This window comes from Miniopterus natalensis, chromosome 16 (genome assembly GCF_054644295.1).
Source record: "Miniopterus natalensis isolate mMinNat1 chromosome 16, mMinNat1.hap1, whole genome shotgun sequence".
NCBI lineage: Eukaryota > Metazoa > Chordata > Mammalia > Chiroptera > Miniopteridae > Miniopterus > Miniopterus natalensis.
Window position 1 is genome coordinate 39,361,137 of NC_142096.1, and position 24,625 is coordinate 39,385,761.

General features: G+C 49.7%; 1 protein-coding gene across 1 annotated transcript in view; it reads right to left on the minus strand.

The window, feature by feature from the left end:
* The window catches only part of ZFAT (zinc finger and AT-hook domain containing), a 109,547-nt gene that overhangs the window by 39,440 nt on the left and 45,482 nt on the right, over positions 1-24,625 (minus strand). Inside the window, exon 10 of the mRNA XM_087825512.1 lies at positions 11,318-11,406. Within this exon, the coding sequence (XP_087681638.1) occupies positions 11,318-11,406 (89 nt within the window). The remainder of the gene's footprint in view (positions 1-11,317; positions 11,407-24,625) is intronic.

Below are 24,625 nucleotides of genomic sequence, written 5' to 3' on the forward strand. Positions count from 1 at the left end.
AGGGCAAACAGCCTCATTTAAAGGGAAAGAAGGAGTGGGGTTCCTCTGCCTAAATACTTACATTTGGGACTTGAGAATTTCCATGTTTCCATTTGCAGGAAGGAGGGGAACTGGAATGCACGATGATCGTCCGTCTATCACCAGGGAGGAAACAGCAATTCTCACTCTAAAGATGGGGGTGCAGAAGCCGGGAGGCTGAGAGGCTTGCTAAGGTCACCCACTGAACCGGGCTGTGAGCTAAGGTCTGTGTGACCCCAAAGCCCACTCTCCTCAGCCACTGACCACAGGCCCACACTGCAAACAAGCACCGCTTCAGCCACACTCTCCCCTGCAGTAGATGAGACAGGCAATTTCTACAACTTTCCCGGTTATAATGTATTTCAATTTTGCAAATGACTTTTTGTTTCCAATCACAGGATTAACAAGATGGTGCTATTTTCATGGTAGTATTTCTAGCGGGCAGAGTTTTGGTAGCACCAGCTACTCACCTTTTCTTCCCCTGGCCCCCCTACTCCCCAGGAGGCCTGGCTCTGCACAGCCCCCGATCTGGCAGCCATAGAATAGCCTGCTAAGTGTTCCAACTGCAAATCTGACCGAGTTAACGATGTGGGGAACTGAAGATCCACATGCCTGCATTTCCAGATTCCCAAAGAACACACCAGAAAAAGACTACAGGCACTCCCTTTGATGGCATCTCCACTGAGACATTTCTTGAACATAATACAATAATGAAGCCAGGCTTACTGCGCCTGCCATAAGAAAACAATACACTTACAGATAGTAAATCCGCTCTCTGCAGAGAGAGCGACTCCTGGCAGGGTGCGCTGGGCCTCCCCAGGATGCAGGCCCAACTCACAGCAGGGTCAACTGTGCTGGAGAGTTACAGAATCCCATGACCCTGGGCCCAGGCTTGGCTACCCCATGACTGAGCACTTCACTTCTAAAGCAATTATTTTATCTCATCCTAACCCACTGCCCCTCGCTAGCTACTATGAGAGAAGGGAAGTGACAAACACGCAAGGCCATGCAGTGAACCGAGAACAAGGAAGACAAGCAGCGCCCAGGAACAAAAGAGATGCTGAATGCGTGCCCCTGGGCTACGGGGAGCCACCTCCACCTGGATGTCCTCTGTGATGACTGTACTACACTAAAGTCCTATAAAATCTGCTCACTCGGTCACTGAATAGATATTCATCAAGTGCAGCCTGCATTCTCAGAACAGAGCAAAAACTAAGACCAAGTGCCTCACACACTTTATGTTCTAGCATCATAAACAAGTACATAATCCACCAGGTGTCCTCAAACATCACAGAAAAAAGTAAAGCAAATCCAGAAGGAGGTGAGGCCGTGCATCTTTCTGGGAGGAGTGCAAGAGAAGGGAAGGGCAGGTGCTGAGCCAAGTAGGAGTGGGCAGGAGAGGGTGCAATGGGAGGGAGCCAGGCCCAGGCTGGGCAGGAGTGTGGAGCCCCCGGCAACAGGGGCTTCACCTCTGGGTGTGACCAGAAGACACAGGAACGGTAGACATATGTGGGGTTCATCATGTTATTTTTTCTACTTTTGGATTCTCTGATAACCAGAATTTCCCAAGTTGTTTCCGCAAACCCCAGAGCTGGGAGGCACATGGAGAGAAAGGGAGGAGGGGCTCCTGTGGTCAAGCAGTCTGAGGACCAGCGCATGCTGCACCACACCCCCAACACCCGCGGAACTCGTGCTCTAAGGAACTTCTGGAGAACTCTGCCTCTTCTGTCCTCTGTCCTCTGTCCTCTAGGGGGAAGAAGACTGTGCGCTGCCAGAGGGTTGTACTGTAGCAATGGGGCACTGGGTGCCAGAGACTCACAGAAGCAAACATGCAAAATCAGGGACCTCCCTACTCAGTGGTTGACGTCCTGAGAAACTTCCTCTCCATCAGAGAAACGTGATCACACCTGATTTCTGAACTGGCAGTCCCGTTACCCACACAGGGTCATGAGCAAAGCTCGGGAACCTTCTGGAATGTTCTGGAGGACGACACGGGCCTGCGGGTGGGAATGTGTCACACACATACATAGCACCTCCCCTGCTCTGAGAGTCGTTCCCACAGAGCCACGTGCAGGCCTGAGCCGCAGCAAGAGGAGCACACTCAGGTCAGTCGCCAAGACAGCACCTGCACCCCGAGGCTGCAGAGCTGTTGAAAAACAAGCACAGTTGTAAGAAAAAAGCCAAGATTGTAAACTATAACACACATGGCAAAGCGTATAAAGGAAATGCCTCCAGAGCATTTGCTTCTGGGATACTGACCCCTCACCACCTTCTCCAGCTGGACACAATGGTAAACATGAACTCACGCACACAGAACCAGGTGGGGGGACTGGTCAGCGCCCCACACTGAATTCAACAAAGAGGCTGAGGATGCAGACAGTCACAGCGGACAGATGAGGGGAAGCACAGAGAGCGCCAGGAAGGAAAACACCTGCCTCCGCAGGAGCAACAGGGCCGTGGACGCACCTCCGCAGACTCGTGGCCCCGACAGTCGGCCTTTAGAGGTTTGCACCCAAGATCTCGAAGCGATGCTTTCACTGTGGGTGAGACCACCCCCCCCCCCGTCCACTGGCCACGCACACTCCACACTGTGGTCCGCAGTCCGAGCCTTTGGTGAAAGCCACCCACACCGTTTGTGCAGGAGAGGGCAGCCTCGTGATTGCTTCGGGCCCCGACTCTTCAGAATTTATAAGCCTGAGATCGCAAGGTTGGGGTTTCGTCCAGGATCAGCCACGGCAGGGACAACAGCAAGACTGGGGCCCTGCACCCAGAGAGGAAAGGCCAGGACCCCACAGCCTGCGACAGCAGAGAGCTGGCTCTGCTGTAAAATCAGGCCAGAAACAAATTGAACTATTTAGAAGAATAAATGTTTAAAACCGTGGAATACCACAGGTTTGGCAATTATCTCGTCACAATAAATAACAGTAAATCAATCCGCACTAATTGCTTTTCGTGCTGCAGCTCAGAAGACTCTTCCGAGTCCTCCGATTATTGATTTTTTTGTAATCACTTGTGCTGTCAAAAATGCAATATTTCCAGAGAATATAGCGCATTATGAGACAGACAGGATTTTAATGTAACCTAAGTCAGTCCAATTTCTTTCTTCTTCCAGAAGTGCTTTAAAAATCTAGCACACAAGGAAGCAGAAGATGGCACAAGAGGTATCAGCAGACACATCTCAGTTCTGACACTAATGAACGGCCGAGACCACCCCTTCCCTGCCAAGGCCCTTCCCTCTCCGCACCCACGAACGCAAGCCTCAGGGGGGAAGGAGAGCGTGGGATCTCAAGCTCCTCACGTCCAAACAAGCACCCGCACTTCCCTTTCACCCTCTGCCTGTGGTCCAGTGACTTCCACTGAACTTGGACAGCTCTCCGGCTGCTGAGCTGAGCCCCGGTCAGCATTCTGCTTAAGGGTTTCGCTTGAGTCTGACAGCTGCAGGCTTGTATAATCAGAGCGGAAAGGGGAAACAGGAGAAGGGGGCAAAACTGTCCCTCTGCCTGGCCTGAGGTGACAGTTCTGGAAAGAGAGCAGCTCCGTCTATAGAGACAGGGAAAAACCCCAGCTCCACCATGTACATACTCTCGATATGTAAATAGACTGGACTCTGGGCCTCAGTTTTCTTGTCTATAAAATGGGAATATCAATGCCTACAGGACAGGGATTTTTAGGGGAAAGTGAGGTAACATATGTAAAATACCTGCTGTGATGGTTAGTATAAAAGACATGGTCCACCTGTCTTTATTATGACACTAAGTACGTAAACCTCCCACCCTGTGGTGGAACTTGCTGATGGAGACAAAACTATCTCATGGGCAGGAGGAACTGCAGCGGAAAGAACGCCACGACACTGTGAGCAATGCCAGGGGGAGCAGCCTTCCAAGGGGCACCAAGAATCTCAGCAGAGGGTGAACCTGAACTGTATACAATGTGTGCTCCAAGAACTCTGCTCCTCTGAGGCCATTTCCATGCTCACTAGTGTAGATGGGCAACCAGGAATCTGTTATTTGCAGACACATCCTGGCTGATTTCACCTAAGCCCCTTAAGCATCCTGTGAGCTCAGCTGCCTGGTATCTCCTGTATGCGTGACTCACTCCAGCTTTACGTGGCACACTGGGATAGGGATGCCGTGGGGATCCACCTAACGGTCAGGAATGCAATAAGGGGTTATGCCAGCTCCTCTTGATTTGTGGGTATCTGTCAACCAGAGAACTCTCTGGGTGCTACAGGTTGTAAAAGCTATAGGTTTGACATGACAGGGTAAGATATTACCCAATTAAAGCATGGCTTTTTAAAAATCACAGTTGAAATAATCAGGTGGTCTCCTGGGTTCCCATGGCCCAGCTCACAGCACATAACCTTCTTATAGCACTTAACATCCTGCTGTTACTTTAGTGACTCAGGAGCCTGGGGACAGAGGCCTGGCTTTGTCCTCACGTCCCCTGCCACCTGACACATGGGGGGGGGGGGTGCCCAGAAAAGGCGTGTTCAAGATTTAACATTTCATATTTTGCATCAAAAATTCAGATGAAAACTTAGTACTTTATTATACTTATGTGGTCTCTTAATATTCTCAATGTTACACTGTGGTATCACATACTCCTTCTAGAATACTTAGGAAAAGTTCGTCAATGATAACAAAATTGACGATTGAAATCTCCCTTACTTCTCACTAGTTTTATGAAAATACTTTAGTTGAGCAAATTTTAATCTGACAACGGGCAATACATTCCTCCAACTTCATGGTATAAACTTCTGAGGATTCGGTTGGTGTTGGATATGTATCAAACATAATTTAAATTTAACAGTGTCTTCGAGATGACAGTCTGGCTGGTTTCCCTCCTGAGAGAATGTGCTCAACTCCACCTACAAGGTTACAGCCACAGGAGAGAAGGCCAGGCGTCACTGAGGAAAGCCGGGCAGAGAGATGATCAGAGCTATTTGTCAAACAAGCCAAGGCCTTGTTTCAGGAAGAAGTCTGAAGAAATAAGAAGGCAAGGTCAGCAATAAGTCTGGCTGAGCAGTTTCCAAAATGGACAGATTTAGAAAACTGCTGATTTTAGACTGAATTTTTTTTTTTTTTTTTTTTTTGCAGACTTGTACATTCACACACCAAGCTTTTGACTTGCTTTCCAGAAATCAGGAACCTCACAGGGCACTTGGAGTCACACAGAGCAAAGACCCCAAGTGCAAACTCCCCCAGCCCTGGGGCCCTATGAGCCATCTCAGAGCAATGAGGAAAGGCGGTGGGAAGCAGTGACGAGGGGAGAAAGACACAGGTCAGGTCTGGCCAGGCCCTCGTCCAGGGAAATGGGCTCTGAGAGCAGGGCGGGTCCTGCAGTGCTGGGCAGCACCACGCAGGACAGACACTCACTCCGGGACAAAAAGGGGAGTCTATGAAGAACTAAGTCTACACGGGAAATGGACCTTGTGAGAGGTTCTGTGATAAGTTACATATCTATGTGGTCAGGCAGATTTTATAGGAACATACCAAACCAGTGGAATGAGGTGACTATGACTCCTTGAGGATACAGTACATGTCACAGGCACCTACAGTCTTAGTATAAAGATAAAGAGGACGACACTGTGCAGATAGGACCATCTTTTGATGAACAGATAAAGGAAGGAACCGGGGTGCAGTCTGGACAAAACTAACAATTGAGATGCATGTGCCAAGCCCTACTGTAAGCACTTACAACTCACAATCTGTAGAGTGACAAGAGATACCGCCTTGTCCTCATATTACAGGAAAGTTACAGAGGTTACACGACTTGCCCAACGCCACACAGAGAGTAAGTGCAAGGCTGGATTCTAAGACAGTGTGACCATAGGGCCACGATGTATAATGTCAGAAAAGGAAGGGCTTGTGTGTAAGACAAGGGCTTACACCAACGCTGCACACTGTTCTTTCTCCCAATGACACAGTCTACCCATCTGCCCTGCCCTGCCCTGCCCTGCCCTGCCTGCCTGTGAGCCATGCTGCATAGAGAAAACCCTCTCAGAGAGCAGGCAGAGCTCCTGTTGGCTAGATCCGCTTAGCTTACTGGTGACAGTAGCAGTCTGCTGCCTCAGTCACCCACCCTGCCCCTTATCACCAGGGTGAGCGGGAGAGGGTTCGATGTGAGCATTTACTGGCCCCCCACTCTGTGCAGGCGCCCTAGTAGGCACTGTCAGCAATCACACGGGTGGGGTGTTTTTGCTTCAGGCTAAGACAGGACATGTCATTTTTAAAAATCCATCAGACTGCTAAGGACACAGAGAAACCTAAGTAAACCAATTCCAGAAAAGAAGCAGCACTGCCCAGGAGAACAAAGACCAGGAGCTGCTTTCATCCCCAACCTCCCCCCTGGGAAATGGATAACTTCACCAAATGGAAGCAGGAATGGTAGGGGAGGAGGCTGGGGGCAGCACAGAAGAGAGAAACTCCACCCTAGTGGCTCAGAGGGGATAAGGGCCCACGTGCTTTAAATATCCAGGAATTGAAGGGACGAGAACCTGGGCTTCATCTGAACTTCCTCATTACATCATCTCAGTTACTCAGTGTGGGCAGAAGGAAAGACATTAAGAAAACACTTTTGGTTAAATACCAAGGAGCACAACTGCTGGACTGTATGGTGAGAGTATGTTCAGTTTCATGAGAAACTGCCAAACCGCTTTCCAAAGTGGCTGCACCTATGTATTCACATCACAGGCAACATTCTACCACTAACAAGCCAATGTTGATACATTGTATCATCTACAGTCCATGCTTGACACAATGTATTCACATCACAGGCAGCATTCTACCACTAACTAATCAATGTTGATACATTGTATCACCTACAGTTCATACTTAACCACCATATATACATATTCTCATCACAGGCAGCATTCTACCACTAATGAACCAATATTGACACATTGTATCACCTGCAGTCCATACTTCCCTCGGATTTCCTTAGATTCTCCCTGATGTCCTTTTCCTACTCTGGGATTCTATCCTACATCTAGTTGTGGTTTCTTTTGAGGCTCCCTTTGCATGTGAAAATTTCTCAGGCCTTTCCCACTTTTGATGACTTTGGCAGTTCTGAGGAGCATTGATAAGGTCTTTGACAGTATATCCCTCAACTGGGATTTGATGGCTTTTTAATTATAATGGTGGGTACATGTCTTTATATGTTTGTCAAAACCCATAGAATGTACACCACCAAGAGTGGAACCCTGATGCCAACTCTGGGCTTTGGGGGATTATGATGTGTCCATACTGGTTTATCAACTGTAACAAATGCACCACTTTGGTGGGGATACTGAAAATGGGGGAGGCTGTGTGAGGGGGGGACAAGAGGGCGGGTAGTATATGTGAACTCCCTCGTACTTTCCTCTCAATTCTGCTGTGAACCTAGAAATAACTTTAAAATAGTTTATTAATTTAAAAACTCCAAATAAGGCCGACAGTTTAGTTAATAGTAATATGCCAAAGTCAATTTCTTAGTTTTGATAATATACTATGGTTTAGTAATAAGATGTTATCATTAGGGGGAGGTGGGCAATAGGTACAAGGAACTCCCTATGACTCTGTGAGTATAAAATTATTTCAAAACTTTTTTAAAAATTAATAAAGTCACTTTTTATGCATGTGCAAGGAGACTGGCACTGCATCGAGCAGCCCTATAACTGAGAACATTTCTATCCACAGAGTTACGAGTTCACACGAGCCTGACAGAGGAAATTGCACGAGGCGCTTCCTGTTAATCACGCTGCCTGCACAACAGTGCGCGGGCCTGTTTATCTGTAGGAAAGCAAAGTGCTGACCAGCTGGGCTGGAAGAACACGCCTCGCTCTGTTGGGACTCCTGGCTCAGCACAGTCCTTGGGCCTGAGCAGCTCCCCTGTCACTTGTCCAAGGCTGACAGTGTCGCAGCTCCACCATGGGGAACGCACTTTAATTACAGCTGCAAGAGGTGCATAGAACACCTTCACTCTCTGAATTCTCTCTGGTTTGATGGGCTTCACCAGTGTTTCAAAGTCCTTCAGATTTTAGGATGACAGGGACACTTTTGGCATGAAGACAGTCACTGCAGGGTTACTTAGAACAACAAAACTGGGAACGAGCACACTTTCCAATTATGAGGGGAAGGGTTAATCAAATTACTCATTCTTAAGCCGCTATTGAAAGTAGTTACTAAGTATGTTTCCATAAAATGTGAAAAGGCCATGAAATGATGAATAAGTAAGCGGGTATTTGTAATGCCCAAAGCACACCAACTCTCAGCACCACCTGGGACCGGAGGTCACCAGCTGACTCAAAAGCAAATATTCTTAGCAAACCATCTAGCCACTCGTCTACACCGCATTCTCCAACACAGCTTTTCCAGTGGTAGCACGGATGCTCCAGCTCCACCAAGAAAAGGCTCATTCACAACGTCACTGCAACCACATCTAAAAACATTATAAATCCAAAGATTCTACGAGGAAAGAGACTGAAAGGCATTTTCCAAATCTCATTTAGTGAACGCGTATGACTTTATTTTGAAAATATATAAATAAGAACGTGTCATTGCAAAAGGCAGTATAAGAGCTGCCCTTATGGGAGTGTTTCCTGACACAAACTGTACACAGTAAATTATAAACCTAGATCTAGGAAAGGAAACGGTTTCATCTTGCAAGCCAATGGCAGTTAGCAGTGCCGGCCCAGAGACTGTGAGGCCTTGCCTAGGATTCAGTGAAGCAGGGAGGGTGGATTTCTTGGTGTTTCCACTGGTGTGACAAAGGAGCTTAGGAGCATACGTACTCCATATTTCCTGACTTTGACGAAAATGTTCTACCACGGAGCAGATGTGAAAAAGGAAGGAAAAGGAGCGGGGGATGCAGCAGGCCGCATAAGCCCCTGGCACCCCAAAGCATCCGTGTCCTAACCCCTGTAAGCTTACGTGGCAGACGGAATTGAGGCCATAGGAGAACTGGGCTGTTAGTCATCTGGCCTCGAGATAAGGGCGGCATCCTGGGTAACTCCAGCGGACACTGTAATCACAGGGTCCTCGCAAACCGACAAGGAGGCAGAGTCAGAGGCGGTGGGAAGGGAGGTCCGGCGCCGGCTCTCAACGTGGAGGAAGAGGCCATGAGCCAAGGAACGTGGGCGCCTCCAAGGCCGGAAGAGGCAGGGGGACGGGCTTTGTCCCCCAGCCTCCAGAAAGAACACGGCTGAGCGTCACCCCGACCGTAAGACTATAAGGCAGTAAGTTTGTGTTGCATTTTAAGTTAAGTTGAGGTAATCTGTATAGTGGTAATGAAAACTGATACGGGGGCGGGCCGAGGAAAGGGAGAGTGTTACTACTGTTAGGGTGAGGGTGGCTGGCAGGAGCCCTTTCATTCTGCACTGTCGCTGTCGGTCCCTGTCAGCTGAGACACTGTTTAAATAACTGGTACCCAGAGGATGACAGAAGCCATGGTTTGAAGTTGTGGGTCTCAGTCAGACCAGACTCTCATTCCCAGGGGGGCCACTCAGTAGGGGGGACGCCTAAACCCAGAGGGAGCCCGTGGGAAACTGGCCACGGCCCGAGGCCCAGCTTAGCTCTGCAGCTCCCGAGGCTCCAAGGTGGATGGTAACTGGATGGCAGGGAAACGGTGAGAACTACCTGTGACGGTGAGACCTTAAGTCAAACTGTCCCCCACATTCCAATTCTTCTGCACACACACCAAAGACTCCACAAACCTCAGGAGGAAATCAACGAGGATCTCAGGGCAGACAAGCTGCTCAGCTAGGGCTGGTTAGGAAAGGATGCTCCACGCTGCACACCACGGAACAGGGGCAGAGTCAGGCAAGGACAAGAGCTGTCCCAACCGGCCTACGCTTCTCACCTACAGAGTGGGCACTGCCTCAGCTCTCGGCTCTCTGCCACTATGACTGCCTTGGTCTAAGAAAACCCAGAGTCCTCCCCTAAAAATCACATCTGTCAGTTGTGAAATGCAAAATAAAGCTCATGATTATGTACAAACTACCAAACACTGAAGAACCTCCCCGATTGCGACAGTGTGACACTCCCACTGGGTGACATGTGGGTCTTAGGAAATTCACATTAGTGCACATGCTACAGCAGCTACACAAACAGCATGTGCCTCAGCCTCGGATTCCCCAGCCCCTCCTTTCTGCCCACAACGAGTATCTGAGAAGACAGGGCGGGAAACATTCAGGCCGAGGACTCTGAGAAGGAGCCAGGGTCTCACTCCTTCACTCGCTGGGTATTTAAAGCACATGAGCCGTATCCCCTCTGAGCCGCTTGGTTTCTTAACTCCAAGGGAAGAGATGAGTACTCATCTCTCACACAGCTGTTCTGAGCATCAGATGAGCCTGTTGATGGGGCGGGTCCTCCTCACCTCGGAAGGGAAGCTGGGACAGCACCGGGTGGTCAGCATTACAGCACAGACTGAAATGGGAGCATGTGCACATGGCAGGAAAGACTAACAGGAGGTCAACTGACTTCTCTGAGGCTCAGGTTCTTCATTTGACCAGCTGGGTGGTAAGACCTACGGTGGGGACGCCACGTTAAGGGGTGTGAGGTTGCCAGCACAGTGTGATGCGCAGCAGATGCTCAGTGAATGCAACCTGAGTGTGACCAGGGTCCCTTCCACCTTCTGCCACTCTCTGGCAAGCGGTGGACACAGTTTCAACAAACCTTTCAGGGCATCCCATTCTCCACGCTCCATGTGTACGCCAAGAGCAGCAGCAGCAGCAGCAGACTGTTTAAGGGTGAACCTGCCACGTGCTAGGCCGAGTTTTTATGAGACAAAGTTACTGGAGTAGAGCTGTTGCCAATAACTGACCATAAGCAACAGCCACATGAATACCACCATCTACATTAAAGAGATGTCATGAGAGAGATTAAAGAACAGGGAAGTAGCCATCGCCCGAGCCCCTGCTGCGTGCTGGGCACTGCGGTGGGCATCCCTCAGCACCACCTCCAGCTCTTACAGCAGCTGGCCGGGTGGGCACCTTCGCACCTGTTAATCAGGGGGTTTGCCTGAGTAATCAGGATCTGAAAGCGCGCATTTGTCCTTAACACTCCCACCCTTCCCTCCAAATCTCTCCAGTTTATGATGGCAAGAGCGTGCCTCTTCCTGGGTATGCACCCTCCTGGCCTCAGTGCGCAAAGGGCAGACAAATGCCACCCCTCTGAAAGGAGTCCAAGGCACAGCTCCTTTATTCCATGAGCTACGGGGGCCAAAAGTAAAGGACATGCTGAAAACAGTGGGCAAATGCTCTCCCACCTCTTCGGAAAAGCCACGCAGTGTAGCTCAGACCCCGCGCCTCTGGCGCCCTCACCTTGAAGGAGGCGTGCTGCTCCATGTGCCGCAGCAGCTGTGGCTTCTGGGCCGCTGTGTAGTCACACACGGTGCACTTGAACTGCTTCCCTGGAAAGAAGGGAGGAAAGGTGAGCGTCACCAGGTGTGGGAAAGCAGTGCCAGGCACGGAGCCCGGTACACGGAGATGCCCCTGTCATTGGAAGCCCAGAATCTCCGAGGGGAACCGGCAAGTAGGGGCCCAGATATAAGGCGGCCCCCTGGGTCCACCACAGGGGGAGGGAGAGAGCAGGCGGCTCGGCCTGGGGAGGCTCATGAGCAAGGAACCTGAGCCAGCTGCTAGACAAAGAGTAAAGGTGTGTCCAGATGACTAGAGGAAAGACGCATGGAGGGACAGGATCACAGAGGTGTGGGCCCCAGGGTGGTCAGGAAAGTGGAGCGGCTGGTCTCCCTTCCGGGACCTAAAGTATAAGGTCTGGACAGAGTCAAGGGCTGGCACTGGGGAGGACGTGTGGCCAGAACTCACTGGAAGCTTGGGCACTAGCCTGAAAGCCAGCAGCTCCTGCAAAATGCCCGCAGCCGTGGAGCAAAATTTGTGTTCAGGAGCTCCCAGCTCAGGGAGGGATGTGAAAGGCAGGGGATGCTAGAAAGAAAACTACAGGAAAATGCAAAACATGGCTCTTTTGAGAGGATTAACGTTTCAGCAATGTGTAAACATTCCATTATTCGATGAGAGGAACATGTTAATGAATATACATACAGGGCACGCAATGCTTTTACCCCGATTAGCATATGTAAAACCTCAGCTTGCAGTAATACAAACAGGTACAACCCAATCTAAACATGACCTGCTTCTCGGAGCAGAAGGTTGTTCAACAAGCAGCCTCTTTCTCATGGTGCAAGCCTGCTCAGGGGACCACGACCACAGCCACAGCACGTGGACCACAGAAACCCTGGCTCCTTCTACAGGCCTCTCAGAGCTCTCCTTCTCAGACAAGCCTGTGAAAAAGTCATCTAGCTCCACAGCATCTGCTCTTCCCTCCTGTGCACTCTAGACCCAAAGAAAACTGGCTGATGGCAGCAGCTCACCCTGAAACCTGTTCTCACAAAGGAAACCAATGAACCCTGTGATGCCGAGCCAGTGGCAATCCCAATCCTGATTTCACCATTTCGCCAACCTGTAGGGCGTGAGGCCGTGCTTTAGGGATCCTTGGCTCCTCTGCATCCACACCACCGCCTCCCTGTGCCTCTCTGACGTATCCCTGAGGCTTCTCTCCCACCCACCACCTTTATACATGGATGTTCCTTAGTGCTCCAGCCCACCCCTGTGGTTCTCAGTCTACCAGCAACCTTGCATATCGCTGCCCTGTGGGCGTCTGTAAACCTCTGGTGCCCAAGTCTGCATCTTCCACTCCGTTCCCTTCCCTGAACCTGACACTTGAATATCCAAGTATCTGCTGAACTCCCCGTGTGGCTGTCCCAGATTCCTAAAGTAGACTCACCGTCGGACCCACCAAAAGGATTCCACCTCCAGCCTTCCCAGGTTATCACTCACCTGATCATCCAGTCAGACCTGGCAGCCTTCCTCAACATGTCCATGGCCCTAACGTCACTCACCTCACTTTTCTCATTTCCTCTCCTAAACACTTGTCTATTTTTCTCTGTTCCTAATACCTCCACCACTGTTTTTACTTTTTTCCTGGACAATGGCAAAAGCCTCTGAGTTGGTATCCTTGCCAACTAACCCTCCCATCCATCCAGCCAGACAGCCAGCCAGTATCCATTTAACAGACACACATACATTCACACATACATCCCGATGCCCCAGCCACTGTCCAGATTACTAACGTAATTCTCCCACGGCCCTTCCCGAGGAACCACCAAGGACTCCTCTGTGGAAAAGGCTGAAGCCCAGAGCACGGCCGAGACCTGCAGAGCAGAGCCACCTATCCCCACCTGACTCCCTGCTGCGCCTCCCCCCTCATGCCAGGCTCTGTCACACAGAACTCCTGAGTGCTCTCAGACACGCTGCTTTGCCTCTGAGGTCTCAGACCCCCCAAGCCTCTGCTGACATTTCCACATTGGGATGCACTGCCTCTCGGCATCAAGCCATTCTTCACTGTAACTGAAAACTCAAGGTGAACATCTCTGGTAACCAGGCTGAGGGCCAGCCCTCCGCCCGCCGCCACGCATGTTCACCACACACCTGTGCCCACGCACTGTTCACCTGCTCACAGGCCGGGGCTGCGCAGGGACCACACCTGACTCACCTGCGTACAGAGCACATACAGACCCCATTCTGTGCATTTTATTAAACTGAACTTAAACAAAAGGGAAATTTTGAACAGCTTCCTTAAATAACACTTTCAATAGGAGCAGCAAGAGGAAACAACAGTAAAATCATATTAATACTACAGTTATACCTATCGTTCTAGCTGAACGAACGCCAAATTCCAGATGTTACTAATTCTCAAGTCCAAAGTGTGGGGGAAACTTCATGTGTAAAGCAGTCAAGTCACAGGAAGAGAGGAATTAACACTTTTTCTTAAATACAGCATCATCTTTTTTCACACATTCCTACGCATTGTCAATAGAATCTCGGCCTCCCATACTTTTCCACTGACTCGTGACTCCCGTAAACACATCACTACTGTGCCCAGAAGCCTGAGCCAAATGGTGTCTGAGTTCCCCACCACCTGTGGGGAGAAAGCTGATAGAACCATTCTCGATAAATATTTCCACTCATTAGCAACACACTTGGATCAAAGAGGGAAAGAGAAGTGCTAAAAAATGCCCTGAAACGAGTAAACGAAATCACCTCGTTTGAGAGCAGAGTCAGCCTTTCATGGACAGCACCCCAAGTCTGCAAAAACAAGAAAGACGGCAGCTCCTAAGGCCACCCTTATTGAGGCCTCGGAGCTGGGCAATCAATGTCACAAATGTTTTCAGCAACCACCAGCGGCCCACCAAACAGGCCCGGAGAGCATCTGACATCTTCTTTCACTGCCTAATTAAGATAATATGATGCAGCCTCATGACTAATCATAGAAGAGCACTGCGCTGAGCTGATCAGTTTAGCTTGCTGGCTATCAAGATACTCCTGAGAGCTGCAGGGGGAGGGGTGGAAAGCCTCGTATTTCCTTGAGGAGAAAGTGACTTCAAAGGCCGGCAGACATCAAATGGCCGTATCTGGATACGAATCACGCAGCACTCCAGGGAGAAAAAGGAATGATTACAAAGAAAAAAGAGATTGATTTTTTTTTAAAAAAACTTCACACAACACACGTGGCTGGCTGGACCTGCTCAGAGACTGGCCATCAGCAGCCGGGCTAAAACTCAATGTGCCTGCTCTCACCGTGTCCCCCAAAGCCCAGGGAGGCAGGTGGTGTCATCCCGCATACAAATGAGGCTCAAGGATCCAGAATCTGAGCAATGTGCCAGGTTATGAAGTGGCCGGTGGCAGAGCCCGGATTTGGGCCCCAAGGCTCCATTCACAGCCCTATAAAGACTCTTTCAGCTAATAAGGACATGACACAATTTCCCCAAAGGGAACAAAGAATTTATAACAGCAATGGGCACAGCATTCACACATAAAGGTTTGCCACGGGAAGGGCCAACAGCAGGGAAATGTGTTCTGTCCAGCTCTGTGCAGCTCAGCTGTTGGATCCTGGCTGTCTTCTCCGCTGCTCAGGGGCCCATTAGAGAAACAGGAGGTAACCCATCCTGCTACGAGGATGGACTCAGACACTGGGCAGCAAACCCCCCCTTGGATGGACAAGGCTGACAGTGAGTGCAGGTGACCTGGGAGGGGACCCTTCTCCATCCAGCCCCTCGGAGAGCTGGGCAGCACCTACAAGTCTATCACTTTGACCTCTCTGATACCCTGAGACCATCCAAGTCCAGGTCTAACTAAGCCAGCCGAAGATAATACACTTTAAATAGGAAGAATCAAAGCAGACCAGGAAAAACCTTTGTAAAATTATGATAGAGTGTAAGCAGTTATGGTATCACAGTTTGTGTATAGCAGACCTTCCTTATCATGGCCGCAGCACCCGCTCTGGCCTCACCCCACGCAGAGCAAACCCTGAACCATCTGCAATGGCAGGCAGGGCCCTCCAGAGTGAGGCTTCCTGTTAGGTCCCTGAGCTCATGCACCACCTTCTCTCCCCACCCCACCCCATCTGTGCACACGGCGTGCCCACCCCACCCACAGCCTCTGTACTTGCTGTTCCCAGGGCTGGGTGCCCTTCCCAGACTCCCCTACACCCACTGGCTCCTTTCCCTCAAGTCTTTGTTTGACCGTCGCCTTCTCACTGCATCTTTCCACAACCTTCCCATTTATAATGACAGTCCCCATCACCCTCCACGGATACATTTTTGGCATTCCTCAAGTTGTAATTTTTATAGTGAAAATTATAAAAATTTCATGTTCATTTTTTCATTTTCATATCTCAACTGCAGCATACTACATATTTTACTAATTTATCTTGTTCACCATTTAGCTTCCTGACAGAGGTTTTTGCTTTTGTTGCTAGTTATATTGCCCACCATCATATCCAAAGTGCCTAACTCCTCGATTCACCTTTGGTAAGTCCGTCTGGCATCCTCCTGGGGTACAGTACTTTGGGGACAGAGACAACACACCTCCCACTGCATGTCCCAGAGCTGGGACGTGAGCACATGTTGGCTACAGGCCAGCAGTAAGTCACAGGAGTGCCCCAGCCAGAGGACTGTCAGCCTTGAGTCCCCTCCCTCCCACAATCAACACTCTCACACAGGGCACTCCAGGTCTGCTCTTTGGCCCCTCTCCCATCCCCACCCAGACAGCTGACTGGACCTGAGTGGGCAAGTGACATAAGCCCAGCCAGGAATGTGCACTGTCTTGATATGGAGCATGTAACACAGGAGCTGCTGGTCATAATATTTTCACTCTGTGAATGAAACAAGCCAATCTTCGAGAGAGCTAGGGGAGAGTCCAGACAGACAGGCAGACGCGCATCAGAGCAGAGGAAGGCGGCACGAAGCAGAGAGACGGGGTGCCACAGCGCGGGCAAGGGGGTGGGCGCGGGGGCGGCCGTGGGCCGGCTGCCAGGGAAGCTCCATGAGGAAGTCAGGGTGAAGCTGAGGTGGACCGACAAGGCCCAGCCACAGGAAGAGAGGGTAACCTGGGAAGAAGGCACTGAAAACACGAGGACCCGGAGTCTCCTAAGATGCTCTGCTGCCTTTATGATAAATGCCCCTTTCTGTTCCAGTGACCTCAAGTGAGTCTCTGTCAGCGGCAACCACAAGAGTCCCAACAAGCTGAGCTGCAGAATAAATCAGGGAACGCGTCAATATTAAACACCAAGACCCCAGAAAGCAAATGATAAAAAAAGGGCACGAACAAACAATTCACTCAGGAGAGGATTAGATCAGAGTCAATTAATCAAAAGAAGTCCAATGACAGCAAACACATAACAGCACCGCAAACCAGCCACCGCTCAAACGCAGTCGCTCACTCAATCCACTAACCCTTAACCTGCTCCATACTAGGAGTTATCAAACAACTGAACTTATCACAGCACAGCAAGACCCCATACCCATTAAACTGAGAAACGACAACTTTAATAACAGGGAGTGCTAAAAATGAAAGAATAAAGCTGGAACACTTAAGGGTTTCTGCTACAATTTTTTTGAAAAGTTGGCAATGCACGCTGACCACCACCAAAACAAAGTCCCATCCTGCTCCTAGAAAAGGGCCCTGAGGAATTAATTCCAAAGAAGAAAAGGCTCATATGCAAGAAGGGGCTCCTGCTACATAAGTTATAATACTGGGAGGGAACAGAGCACTACAGTGTCCAAAAGTAAAGGCGGGGTTATATGGCTTGTGGGTTACCACCTGAAGGCGACATCACACAACTCTCGGTGCATCACCCATGGCCTCTAGAGCTACAGAATATATTATAGCATTAGCTTTAACCACACTATGTAGTCATTTCATATGAACATGAGTGAAGACAGGATTTTAAAATGAACGAGTCGCCTGTGAGGTGACAGAATCGCGTGCGCACTGGTAGGAAGGGGTCAGCGCCCCGTGACTGCTGTGTAACGTCTCCTGTGCAGCAGAGAAGCGCCACAGGTAAACTAGCACCTGCCTCAGGAAGGGAGGGATGCTTCCTCCCACCCGCGAGGGCTCACAGTCCAGGGATGGGGCTTCCTATGCAGAAGCACAAAATGCCATCAATGGTTCCTGAACTTGAAGTTCCCACGAGTTCACTGTCTTTTAAAACACCACACCTGGCCTAACTCCATGGCGAGTCACGGGGCTCTTTTTTTGACCAGGCATCTCTGACCTCCTGCACAGACAGACAGTGGCTTCATTTTGTAAATGATCTCAAGGGGGTCACTTCTTGTTTCCTGAGGCACGAGACTTTTGTCAACAGAGTCACCCTGAGCCAGGCCTTGGCAACAGTACCTAAGAAAGCTGAGTCACACACCACTTTCTGGAGAAACACCTGGAGGAAAGCAGCCTAGGGGAACTGCAAAACAGCTGCCACGTGGAGAAAGCTAACTGCAAGAACAAAGTGCAGAATTTAGAATCTCAGTTACTTATAAAATTCTTCTTATTTGACCCAGAGGCCCAGATGTTAAAAGCCAAGATCACAGGCACCTAGGTGAACCTCACAAATATAATGTTAAAGGCAGACGCCAGACACAAAAGCATGTATTATATGGATCAATCTATATGAAATTCGAAGATAGGCAAGACCAAGCTATGGTGTCAGAAGACCGGGCAGGAGCTACCTGGAGGAGAAAAGAAGGGGATCCACGGGGAAGGCGGGGTGGGGGGAGCTCTTATGGGGGCAAGCAATGTTCTGTGTCCTGCCCTAGGATGTGGCGACATCCATAAGCTTCCTTTGTGATAACCCACTGAGCTGTGCACTTACAATGATGCAGTTTTTGTGGGGGTGATACTTTAACTTTAAAAAGGTTAAAAAAAAACCCAGAAGAACAAATCCAAGAGGCTGCCTTCCCAGCAGGGGCCTGGGGCCTGGCATCAAATGAGTTCAGGAAAGAAAGCTGTCAGACAGCTCAAGGATCAAGTCTGAATGAAGACCGCACTGCACGACAGTGTGTGGATGGTGCTGGCGGCGGCTGCAGGTGGAGAGAAGACACTGGCACCATCTGCCCCTGGATGTTCAGCAAGGCATCTGAGTGCTGGCTTGCCAGGAATTTCCAAGCAGGGACTGCGATGTGCTCTGGAAACACAGCATTTCAGCACCAGCTCCTATTCCCTCAAAATGTGGGACCTGCTACAGCTCCCCTTCCGAGGCTGGGGTGAGGCAGACAAGCCACCTCCACCACACTGCTCAGGCTTCACGGGTGTGCGACTCGCCACTCGTGCAGTCTTTCTCCACCTTCGGGAGAAGTCTGTTTTTCCATCTAACATGAGCTCTTCCGCCCACACTTAGGGTAACTGGCTGATGGGACAAAGCTGACCTCTGACTGGAGCACTGGCTGGACCTGGAGACAGGGTGTCAACTGAATTTAAATTCCACCAGATGTAAAGGACAGCATGGGGTCTGTCCTTCACTTGGGCCTTACTCAGGGAGGGGTGTTCTGCTTGTCCTGTTAGGATGGAGGGAGCAGGATATGAAGGTAGGAAGGGAGAATGAAGGAGGGAAAATCCTTGTTACTCTGCTGTGGGCTAGACAAGGGGCCCCCAAACCTAGGGGGGTTGGGACTGCCCTACCTGTCAAATGTCCCTGCTGTGGAGGGAGGTGGCTGTGCCAGGGGCGGGGAGCCTGAGGAGCATCAGCTTGCTGAGGCCCAGTGCTCGGGTGCGAGTGATCCCAAGTGGAGGGAAGGGCCACTGCAGCTGTGGGGCTCACTCTGGGACATACAAAGCCCCCACCCGGTGAACAGCTCAGCACCTGTCCTTTCCCCCTTTTATTCTGTTAACCCTCACCAGAAGATTTTTTTTTCCATTGCTTTTCAGAGAGAATGGAAGGGGCAGAGAAAGAGAGGAACATCTATGTGAGAGAGACACACTGAATGGCTGCTCCCACACGCGCCCCAAGCTGGGGTGGAGAGCGAACCCGTGACCCTGTGGTGCTTGGGTGGATGCTCCAACCACTGAGCCACACCAGCCAGGGCTCCCTTTGTTTCTTACTACACCCTTGCCTGCTGGATGAACTTCCCAGAGCATGGTTCTAGCTGTCAGTGACTTTAAACAGAGTTCCCTATAAAACAAAGGAGGAACGGAATGTTAGAGAAACTTTAAACCATCACATGAAAATAAAACCAGCCCTTTGCCTTCAGGCACTTGGATTTCATCGGGGCACAAAGGAAGACAGCAATGGAAAATGCCTCCCAATTTAAGGCAACTTGTTTAAATACCAGTTGAATTAAATCACTCCAGCCAAATCAAACTGTAGGTGTCCCTCAAACCTGGTAGAGCATTAAAACCCTTAGGAAAAGAGATTTCCATAAATCTAAACTGTTACCAGCAATAATACCTAGGACATAAGCGTGAGGATGCCTTCTTATGACTGTTTGCCAGGTCTTACGGAAAAGGTGGTATTTTGCATTAGCAGACTTTTTAAGAAAACTGACTTGACCCTTTCCATACTGACACTCTAAATATTAATGGCTGCGTGTGACTTCCCAATGAGAGAGTGCTTGAGAGAAAGTAGCTTGATCTTTCCTAAGTGACGCATAATCTCCAAGCATCATTCTCACACTGCATCCTGAGTCCTGGAGCCACGAGAGCACTGAGCACTGGGCACAGGTCCATATGTCCCACACTTAGAATGACCCAGCCCACTTAACATCAACAGTTCGCCTCCCCACAGCCCCACTCCAGGCCCCAGCCCCAGAGCCTGACAATGTCACCTTATACATATGGCAAAAGGGACTTTGTAGATGTGATCAGATTAAGGATATGAAGATGGGATATTATCCTGGATTCTTCAGATGGACCCAATGAAATTGGGAGTATTTACAAGAGAGGCAGGAGGCTCAGAGTCAGGCGATGTGGTGACAGAAGCGAATGGGCAGGGAGAGCTGCTGGCTTGGAAGATGAAGGAAGGGGCGCCCAAGGTCGAGGACATCAGCAGCCCCTAGAAGCTGGAAAGGTTAGAGATGGATTCTCCCAGAGCCTCAGAAGGCGTGCAGCCTGCTGACACCTTAATTTAAGACCTCCAGCCTCCAGAGCTGTCACATAATAAATCCATGTTGCTTTAAGTCACATTTGTGGGAGTTGTTCCAGCAGCTGCAGGAAGTGAACACACCCATGTTACAAATGGAGGCGGCACAGGGGGGTTAGAGGCTGTGCATGTAGGAAGCGGCTCCCACCCAGGCCTGCCTTCCAGAGCCCAGGTTCTGCCCCTCTGCCTTCCTGCCTGTCTTGCCCAGGTTCTGCCCCTCTGCGTTCCTGCCTTCCTGCATGCAGAGCCCTGCCACCTGGTGTGAGGACGCCACCCTGCGGTGGTCTCAGCAGCAGCCAATCAGGACAGAAATGCTGAGGCACTGAGTGCAGCTAAGAAGCCCTTGTGTGAGAGGCAGAATCTAGGCTGCTGCAGACTAGGAGGCTGGTGACTGTAATCAGTGGGTCAGTTCCAATACCAGGAGGACTGGGCCACGAGACTTGGAAGGAAACAAAGGCAATGCAAAGTCAGATAAAGAAGAGGCAAGAGCATGGCACCCAGGTACAGGGACTGACCCTGGGGTGGGCATTTGCAACGGAGACCCTCCACCCTGGGGATGTTGCAGTAACCAAGCTCTCTTCTCGTTAATCTGAATATGAGTCCAAGCTAACTGTTCAGCAGGCTGCGTGGTTCATTTCAGAGTGTGGACTCTGGTATTTCCAATTAACCTTATTGCTCATAAAAACCTGAGAAAGAGTTTTAGGTGGCTCCCCACAGGGTACACATATGAAGTGGCAACCCTGGGCCCTGAAGTCAGCCCTCCCTCTCCTGCCTACCACCCAGACACCAGTCCACAGAGACAAGCCAGAGCCCGCCGTGTTCAGGCAGCTGCCCCCGCTCCCGCCCGGCCCCTTCCCCTTCCCCGGAGGGGCGCCTCAGGGAGGAAGATGCTGCAGCCGTCAGTCTCCGAAGCCTGAAGAGTGCACGCTGGCTGCTCAGGTACCGTTTTCTACTGGCCTCCTGCTCTGAGAGTGTTTAGAAGTAGACCATGGGCCAGCAGGGCTACTTTTCCTAGAGGGATTCTGCCTTTAGAGCAGGGGTGGGGAACATCCGGCCTGCGGGCTGTATACAGCCAGGGAAATCTTTTGGTCTGGCCCTGCCAAGGCCTCACCAAAGAGAAGCCATTCTAGCCTTCGCATTAAGGGTGAGTTAATTAAATGTTTGACCACACAGAGCAGGCTCATTTTTAAGTTGATCATTTTGTATGGCCCATGAAAGACGTTATAAATATCCAAACGGCCCTTGGTAGAAAAAAGGTTCCCCACCCCTGCTTTAGAGGTAAGAGGGAAGAAAACACTGCACATTTATTCTCCTAGAATGTGTAGCCATGGGATCTCTCACTATAAATTGAAGAAGTGAGGGGAGAAAAGGTAGTTCCTGCACTCAGACCTCATTTCCACTCTGAACTCTCCAAGTGTCTAATCACTACACACAGAGTGCTTGGAGCTTGGACAATTCCTCTTTGTGAGTTTTACCAGAATACTTCTTAACTCACATGTATGAGGGGAGTCTGGACTGGAGGGAGAGGAGTCCAAAGGAATCAGCACTGAACTTCAAAGAGCTTTTCATTTCATGATTAGAGAATTCATACTTGATCACATAACATAAAGCCACTGTACGTACCATTTAACCTTCCCCATCTGCTACAGGTGAGCAGGACCATGTAGAAACTCCAGAGCGCACACCACCCAGGCCCTTTTTAAAGTCAGGAGGGGAGTGGGTTACAGCACGGTTTTTGCATTAAATTCTCACATACTGTTGCACACATACAAAAGGTTTCATCGGGTTCTTTAAGATCAATGTCTCTCTTTGTCCATATTGACTGGCAAACCTTCTTAACTGAAACCTTCACCCAGGCTAACCTACCCCTTATAAGCCACAGTAATGAGCTCCTCTGGGACACAGGAATGAATAAATGAAGAGAGCAGTGTAAAGACACCGATAAATGTGAAAAATTAGATTCACAAGCAGAAAAGGACAGGGTAATCACTGAATTCCCTTCTCCTTCATTAAAAGATGCCTGAGAAGATCCATTTAATAGTGAGCTACTCTACCATATTTTAAAATGTCTAATTCACAAGCATTTGATTTAATATAACTAGGAGATGAGATAGGGGAAATAATCAGCAGTTTCGAGACTGCTGTATCCCAGCCACCCTATACAGGGTACTTCACATTGTTTTTGGTTTTTTTCCACTCATTCGATCAACAAAAACTCAATCAACAAAAATCTTCTGGAAACCAGACACTGTTTTAGGTGCTGGGGACACAAAACAAATACAGTAAAAGTAAAAAATCTCTGCTTGTGGAGCTCACAGTTCAGTGGAAGACAGAAACCTGCAAATAAGGAAATTATACTGCACATTAGAGGAAGGTCTAATGAGAAACAGTAGGAAAGTGGAAAAGAGTATGAAGTGATTGGCAGAGAGAAAACATGATAAAGAAGGAAACCATGTACCACACAAGGGAAAGACCAGCCAAGAAGGGAAACCTAAGAACACAGGGAGTTTGGCTGATTTGGTGGGTGTGTGATTTTGTAACACAGAGGCTAGGGAAGGCTCCTGAGAAAGGGGCAAAGACCTGTGGGCCAGGAACAAAGTGTTCATTGAGTATCTGGGGGGGAGAACGTGCCAGGCAGAGGCCAGTGCCCTGAGATGGGCCTGTACCTGGTGGGTATGAGGAACAGGAAGGAGACCAGTACATCGGGACAGGTGAGTCAAGGGGGAGTGGAGCAGATGAGATCAGAGGTGGAGAGGGGTTGAGAGGGTCAGCCAGGTCTCAGCAAGGACTTGGGCTATTACTCGGACATTTGTTTCAACAGGAAAACTCGCCGCTGTTTGGAAATGTACAAGGGCAGGTGCAGGAGGAGCAGTTAAGAGGCTGGTGGCTTGCTGTGAGGGTGCTGAGACTTGGAATTCCAGGTCACGCTGAAGGGAGAACACGCTGGACTTGCTCATGGCCCACCTGCGGGGTGTGAACCAGCCAGTCCAGAATGACCCAGGTTTTTGACTGGCACAACTGAACAGGAGTAGCCAGTGATTGAGCTGGGGCACAGCAGTGGCTGTCAAACCATGGCAGGGGCCCATCCAGCCTGCTGCCTGCTTTTGTACAGCTGAGAGTGAAGGCTTCCACAGGTTTGTAAAACAAAACAAAAACAAACAAAAAACAAGAATATGTAGCAGAAACCCTATGTGGCACTCTAAAGCTAAAATATTTACTCTCTTTTTCTTTGTAATCCTCACCCAAGGATATTTTTTCCATTGCTTTTCAGAGAGAGTGGAAGGGAGAGAGGGAGGGAGAGAGAGAGAGAGAGAGAGAGAAACATCGATATGAGAGAAACACATCAATTGGTTGCCTTGTTCACATGCCCTGACCCGGGCAGGGGATCAAGCCTGTAACCAAGGTAGATGCCCTTGGCCTGAGTCGAACCCAGGACCCTTCACTCTGCAGGCCAATGCTCTAACCACTGAGCAAAACCGACTAGGGCTATTTTCTCTCTCTACAGAGCTTGGTGACCCCTGGACCCGAGGAGATGTGTTTGGGGGACAAGGAGCTCAGCGCTGCACAAGCTAAGTCCGAGGTGCCTTTTAGACATGCAGGGGCAGACACTGAGGGTCAGTTGTAGAGGCAGGGCTGGAGCTGGGGGAGAGCACAGAGCTAAAATAGTAGTCTGTAGACTCCTACATACATGGTTAAAGTCGTAGAATGGACAGATCACCAAGGGTGTGAGTGTAGAAAGAAGAGTCTACGGGCTGAGCCCTGTCCTTCCAAGCTATAGAAATCAGAGCCCAAAAGGAGCACCGGAGAAGGGATGAAACCAGGCAAGGAGGGTGCATCTCAATGGGAAGGAGCCCCCAGAATGTTCTTAAAGGTAGGACCTAACGGCCACATCATCAAAGTTCTGAAATTAAGTCTTTCCTGAAATCACTTTGATATTTATAATGAATTCCAGCTCTTGCATATACTTATGCTAAGTAACAATATATTTATAAACAGTTTATTCATCTCATTACAGAAAGTACTCACAAGTCCCTTGAAGAATTTAAAGGAAAATAAAAAATGTTAACAGTCTTTATGGTTTAGTTGCCTGTCTTCCTATCCAGCCCCTCTCAGGATGACCTTCCTGGCCAGTGACCACCACC